This window comes from Brassica napus, chromosome C6, assembly GCF_020379485.1.
Source record: "Brassica napus cultivar Da-Ae chromosome C6, Da-Ae, whole genome shotgun sequence".
Classification (NCBI taxonomy): Eukaryota; Viridiplantae; Streptophyta; class Magnoliopsida; order Brassicales; family Brassicaceae; genus Brassica; species Brassica napus.
The window spans coordinates 14349386-14356645 of record NC_063449.1 but is presented as its reverse complement, the minus strand read 5'-3'; the positions used below and the strand labels follow the sequence as shown (position 1 = coordinate 14356645).

Genomic DNA, 7260 nt, shown 5'->3' with positions numbered 1-7260 from the left:
CACTCAGTGAATCAAAAGATAAAACCCGAGGTGATACTTTGGGACGTTTTGTGACGTTCTCTTCCCTCTCGCGATCAATCCAAGATGGTGTAACAATAGTGCTAGCCAATCGTTGGATACCTTGAGTTTCCTCACTGATCTTGCTCTCGGAGCTCTTGCGATCATGAATTATCAAATCGTTACTGTGAGTAGATGTATGTCCGTAATAGACAGTATCTTTCCCATCAGATGCTGCGTCCAAGCGCTCTGTTCCTTGACGAGGCTGAACCTTCTTCGCCCTCCATGCTACACCGCTGTTTCCATCACCTCTGTAGCGGTCATAAGGCCCGTTACCAACCCGCGAACCCTCATAACGGTTGCTCCGTGAGTGATCATCCTGGCGCCTAATGATCCTATCAACCTGACCGCTATTTCCATCACGTGAGTAAGCAGCTTCCGACTCATACCTCCTGTCACTGTTGCCATATCTTGAACCATTGAACTGGCGCGCCTTGTGCTCACTATATGGTTGAGCAGTTTATGTTCTCGTCGCAGGCTCCTTCTTTACAGGTTGATACCTTGACGGTGCTTCTGGTACCTGTACCCTTGCAAAGACACCAGGGCGGTTACCCGGCGGAATTATCCTAGGCTGAGGGGTCAGAGAGGGACAATACTCCTTCTCGTGGGTGAGCATACCACAAGTAGAGCAATGCTTATATAACATCTCGTATTTGATCTCAATTGTAACCTCGTCACCTTGCAGAGATTCAGCCTTCCTCGCGAACTTCAGCGGCCGACGAGTATCAATATCAATGAGCATTCTCCCTTCCATTAGCTCAATTTGGTCATGATGGACATGGCCCAACCGAGCTCCTATCCCCTTCAGATTACTAACCATCCACAGGTGTAGAGGAACACCAATCAACGGAGTCCAAAAAGGGATTATCCAAGGGTAATCATCATGGACAATAGGTTCCCATCGAACCAGCACAAACATGCAAAAGTTGAAGTGAAACGGACCCTGTCGAAGAACAGAGTTGAGATCATCTTCTGTGGTAAAATTCAAAAGGAACTTTCCATTACCCAAATCATTAGCGGTAATGCGGTCCTCCAAGCCCCATTGTAATGGCATTTTCTGAAGAATCTTTTCAACATTTTGTTTCTTTGGGTTGAGAATCTTGCCGATCAGAGACAACTGAAATTCAGTAATGTTTTGAGAAGTGTCTTGATCAGTTAACTTGATCGGTTCATCATCCTCATCATAAAGGATTCCTTTGCCTTTAATATCAATCCAATGATTGGACTTGTTCCGTTGAAACGACCCCATACGAAATACTAGGATCAAGAGAGAACAAGACCTATGTCTGCAACTTTTGGTCGCATCAAGAGAGATCAGACCGTACGAGTCCAACCAAAACAGAGACGAGGAGAACAGAGCAACACTGACTCTGTTCCTTGTTAATGAAACAGAGCAAAGAGACTGAACCAGAGAGAGATCACCAGGTCAGAGACAGGAGATAGAACCCGGTTGATCTCTACGACAAAGATCGTAACAATCAGAGAAAGATTGGTGATTCAATGAAACACTCAATCGATGTGGTTTGAATTATGTGAGATCGCTGATGCCGTAAGAGAGAATTCCGTAAGAGAGATCCCGACGCCGTCGTGAGCAGTGAGACACACCGTCAGAATTAGAGGTCGTATACGCCGTCGTGTAGCTACGTATCACCTAAAACGTGAGGAAGACGGCAGCGATATGGACACTAGAAGCAGAGATCATCAGATCACCGATGCGCGGATAATCGTCAAGGAGGGAATCAGTACGCCGAAGAACGTACCGATCAGATGGAGATCGAAACTTCAATGGAAGATTTCGATATTTGGAATCGCCAACTCTATCGCCTTGAAAGCCCTAGTCGCCGCTTGTTTTTCGACCCTCCTCGAATTTGTTTACTTTTAGTTTGTGGTTAAAAGTGGCCGATATCTAAGTGTTTATATAGTCCTGCTAAGCCTTGATGAGAAAACAATTAGATCTCTTCAAGTTAAAGACGGGGGATCTTATAATATATGAAGGAGTAAATTTCGGCTTAAATGATTCATAATTCAATATTACAAATTAGGAAACGTTACATTTAGTCAATAATATCTAATGAGGAGACAATTAAATCATTAACATACATCTCATATTTACCTTAACTCATGAATAAAATCGATGACCTTGGGAACTAAGTTTCGGCCTTATTATTAACATTCCCTTTTTTGGATGAAAGTAATGAATCCCCCATATATTGTGCATCATATCTATAATAATAAAGTTGAAGAGAAACTCTCCACATGCCGCCACTTGATCCCTCCTATCTCCATATTGTGACACGTGGCAGGTTATGGGAGAGCTCTTATTCTTTGGATGTGACTGGTGACCATTTGAGAAACATTAGGAACAAATAAAAAAGGAATGAAGAAGAATAAAATTAAAGGATTGAGTGGGAATGATTGTTCCTCCTCAAAAATAATGAGGAATAATTTTGCTTTGTTATTCTCTACAAAAAAAAAGAATGATAAGGAATAGAAAGAAAAATTAATTCCTTATGAATGGTGTATTTTTATGGGAACAATAAGAAATTGAATGTTCCTTCTCATTCCCTTGGTCACCAATCACACACTTTATGTATTAGGTCGTTTATTGCAAGGCTATGATAGGCTTATAAATTTTGTTTGGGCCCTTCCTACTTTCATCGGTGTGGCCCACTTAGGTTAGGGTTTGTTGAGTTGTGTCTTCCTCTTCCTCTTAGACACCGAATGCTTTGTTATCTTGTCTGTCTGCCATTGTCTCTGATCTTTACCTGTAACGTCTTCTCCCTCTCTTAAACTTTCTCTTTAATTCCATCATTAAAGATCATTCCTCCTTCCCTCCCACTCTTTCTCATTTATTCATGCTCACAAACAGAGTATGTAACAGATACAACCTTGATCTATAAATAGGGCTTTTGGAATCGTTGAATACTTATACCGTTTAGATATCTCCTCATGCCAATACTCTCTTACGCATCAGTTTCAAATATGTCGCCTTCTTACGCTCTTATCGCCAACCTGAAAGTAGGTCGGTGCTCAAACACGGCGGAGGTACGTCTCCTCAGGTTATGGGGAGCTTGAAATGTCAGGAAAGGTGGAGAGCTCATGAGTGTGGACATGTTTCTTCTCGATGAGCAGGTAAATCTGACCGCTTTATCATTTTTTATGATCGCCAATTGCGTTTTCACAACCCTGAATGTGTAAGTTTTTTGTTTATTCTTGTCACGTAGTTTACGCGTATCCAAGGAACAACCAATGCAAGGAGCATCGATACTTTCCAAGATCGTCTCAGTGAAGGTCCCGTGTAGACGCTTCACTGAGTAATAATAATTTCCGACTCTCACCTCTGTCTCCATCGGCTTCACTGATGGAACATCTGTCGAAGCAAAAACATACTCGGAAAAGGATATTTCCACTGAAATTTTCCAGTACGTATCTTTAACACTCCTCTTATAATGAGCAAGTATCTACTTTTTTGAATCCTTCACCCGATAAATTTTTAATCTACCTGTGTTTTGGGTTAGACTTGTTGTTCTTGATTATCCATTCATATAAGCTTTCGGGTTTTATCTTATTGAACTCAGGGCACTCTTGAATGGTACTGTTTTAGCAGCAATCTTGTGTTCTCAGATGCTTTAAATTTATGTTTCTGTCAACTGAATTTGACATTTATTGGTTTTTTATCTTAACCGGGAAATTGAGAACATGTAGAAATTCATATCACAGATTACATATACCCTGCTTTTGATCAGGCAAGTGTTCCCATCTTTAAAAAAAATGGCTTTGATTAGTGGAAGCTTGATCAAGAGAAAGCATGGCCTTTTTCTCTACCATGAAAATTGGTTTATCAAGTCAACTATGTTTAACAGGACATTGGAAGCTTGATCGTGGCTACTAAAACTTCTTTAGAGTCTGTGCTTTTGCTTAAACTCTGTTTCTCATATTTTTTCTCTGCTTTCGAGTAATCTAGACAATGCTCTGCAGGTACTATTGAGCATCCATTAATATGATCTGAAATCAGGATTGTTCATTCTTCCATGATTGATGATACACTGTGTTTTGTAAACTCAGAGAGAGTTAGAGAATTAGCTAGCCACCCACATTTTCTGAGATACTCTACTCCAATCTCAAAGAAGAAGAAGAACAACAACAAAATGAAGAAGACGAAAAGAGTAAAGGGAAGAAGAGGAAACACAAGTCTGATGCAGAGCTTAATGTAGAATCCTCAGTTGGAGATAAGAAGAGAATAAAAAAGCTAAAATCATGAACATGGCTACAAACGTTAATAAACATTCTTAAAAATCTATAAATTTTTTTTTGTGTTTTCTATAGATTGGAGATTTAGTTAAAGACTTATCAATCAATAATACTAAGAGATTCATTTTTTAAAGAGCACTCTAAAGAAGACAGAAGTAAAGATGAACATTTATTGAGCATACCACCATTAGACCTGATACACCTCCAATCATGGATCTTAGCTTTTGAGACGATTATTGCATTAGTAAACGAACAACTCTGAAGTGTTAAAATGACTCTGAAGGCGATTTAGGGTTTCTACGATTTTGTCCTCGGTAAGGCTCACGCCGGCGCCGTCTACGGTGGTTCTGATGGTCGAAGAGGAAGACGGTTCTCAAGGGGAGGCTTCTGGCTCTCCAAGGGAGCCAAGAGTTCCGGTTACTGGTCTAAGGGGTTCGAAGGGTTCTTGGGTAGGAGCGGTTCAGGAAAATCGATGTCTGAGGAAATACGAGGTTGAGGTTGCGATGAAGGATGGGGTGTGTTCTGTCTTGGTTCCGGAGGAGATTACGAAGGATGTGGCACCGCTTTGGGAGGATTTTCTCATAGGAAAATTTCTCGATGAAGCTCCCCACATTGCAAAGATTCATGCTATTGTCAACAAAATCTGGACTCTCAATGACAAGAAGCAAATGATTGACGTTTTTGAGGTGAATAAAACTTCGATGAAGTTCAGGGTTCCAAATCAGGCGGATAGAAATAGGATACTCAGGCGTGGAATGTGGAACCTCGCCGGTATCCCCGTGGTTGTGACGAAATGGTCTCCGGTAATAGAGAAAGAGAAGGCTCCGGCGCAGGCTATTCCGATATGGGTGCACTTAAAGAATGTGCCTATCAACATGTTCTCATGGAAAGGTCTGAGCTATGTCTCAAGTCCGATTGGTACCCTGGTGAGGCTTCACTCGGAAACTACTCAGTGTCTGGATTTGGAGGAAGTGAATATTTTTGTCAAAGTCGACTTGACAAAAGATCTCCCAAAAAAGATGAACTTCAATGTCCAAGGTCAGGAATTTCTGGTGGAATACTCTTACCCTTGGTTGCATCTAAATGCCCAAAGTGTGAGGAGTGGGGACACTCAGTCAAAACATGTCCAAACAATAAGAGTATGCAGAAGGAAGTGCAGATAGAGAAAGAGAAGGAGGTTGAGCAGGGGGAAGAAGAAGGAATGGGTAGTCTGTCTACGGATAACGGGCTGGAGATTGATCAGGAGAAGGCAGAGAAGCTGATTGAGACCCAAATGACTAATAGGTTGGAAGCACTCTACATTTCCTCTAATGAAGTGACAGAGAAATCTCAAGTTCAAGAACATCAGACGTGTGAAATGGAGCAAGCGCGTCTGGTAGAAAGATCTGTGGGTGTGGAAAGTCCAGTCTCAGGAGAGGTTCAAGAAGGTTCTATAGAGGAAAAGGAGGAAGATAAGGAAAAAGAGAAGGAGTGGTTGGATGTCTCTCCCGGGAAATCGAGCCGGTCTCCTTTGAAAAACCTCAAATTTGGCCAGGTTGCCATTCTAACAAACTCCAGATTCTCGGTGTTGAGCTCGGAGGAGGAAGGGGAAATTGTTGGAGAGCAGAGTGAGGAATGTGTGGATGTAGATGAAGAGGTGTGTGCGTCTGTGGCAAAGAAGGACACAGTCATTCCCCGTCAATCTCTCCCCAAAGATTCGAAGCTCAAGCACAAGGTCTTAGGTGAAAAATCTGTTCAGAAAGCGCAGGATGCAGGTCCAAGCGAACTGAGCAATATGAAAAACCGAAATCATTAATGTCTGGACTTTTCTGGAACATTAGAGGATTTAATAAACATTCTAAACATTTGGTGGTGAAAGAATGGATACGGAAGTGTGGTTTTCAGTTTGGATTCTTGATTGAAACAAGGGTGAAGGAAAATAAAGCAAAGGGGATACTTGCAAAGGTCTTCCCGGGCTGGTCGTATATTACAAATTATGATTATCACAGACGGGGTAGGGTATGGATTGTATGGAGGCCGAATGTGAGAGTCACTCCATGCTTTCAAAGTACGCAGTTGGTGACGGTTTCAGTTCTATTGGAGGGTATGGTGGATGGTATATTTTGCTCTTTTGTCTACGGGCTTAATTTGGAGGAGGAAAGGAGGGAGCTTTGGGGAGACATTAAGGCTCACCAAGACTCTCCCATTATTCGGAAGAAGCCGTGGCTAGTGTGTGGTGACTTCAACGAGATCTTAGACGGAGAGGAGCACTCAAATTTTGACGGGAATTATGATTCTACTGGAATGAGAGAGTTTCAGGAGATGGTTCACTATGGTTCACTGGTAGACATGTTTTACCAGGGGCCCAGATTTACTTGAAGCAATAAGAGAGATAGTGATCTTATCTGTAAGAAGTTAGATCGATCGCTAATCAATGAAGAATGGATGCGAGTTTTCCCTCAGTCTTACTGTGTTTTCGAGGCAGGGGGGTGCTCAGATCATCAGAGGTGTAGAATCTCAATCAAAACAGACAGTACGCAACCGAGGAAACCCTTTAAGTTTGTGAATGCAGTGGTTGATATGCCTGAGTTTCTGCCACTGGTGAGAGACTTCTGGTCTGGTACTGAGGCGTTATTTAACTCAACATCAGCTCTCTTCAGGCTCGCTAAGAAGCTGAAGGCACTTAAACCCATACTGTGGAGGTTGAGTAAAGAGAAGGTTGGAGACATTGTGAAAAAGACAAAGGAGGCTTATGGGAAACTGTGTGAGCTTCAGACCAAAACTCTCAATGAACCCTCTCAGACCAACATGGCTTTAGAGTCAGCGGCGCTAACTAGATGAACCTTTCTATCGAGGCTGGAGGAGAAAGTTCTAAGTCAAAAAACAAAAATTCATTGGCTAGGCTTTGGAGACGGCAATAACAAAACCTTTCATCGGGCAGTAAAGGTTCGAAAAATTAGAAATTCTATCAGA

General features: G+C 42.0%; 1 protein-coding gene across 1 annotated transcript; it reads left to right on the top strand.

The window, feature by feature from the left end:
* The first annotated feature begins 4658 nt into the window (after positions 1 to 4658).
* On the top strand, positions 4659 to 6666 carry LOC106424799. Its single transcript, XM_013865550.2, has 3 exons — positions 4659 to 5226; positions 5352 to 6062; positions 6167 to 6666. Exons 1-3 carry the CDS (start codon positions 4659 to 4661, stop codon positions 6664 to 6666), a joined length of 1779 nt encoding a protein of 592 aa, XP_013721004.1.
* Positions 6667 to 7260: the final 594 nt, after the last annotated feature.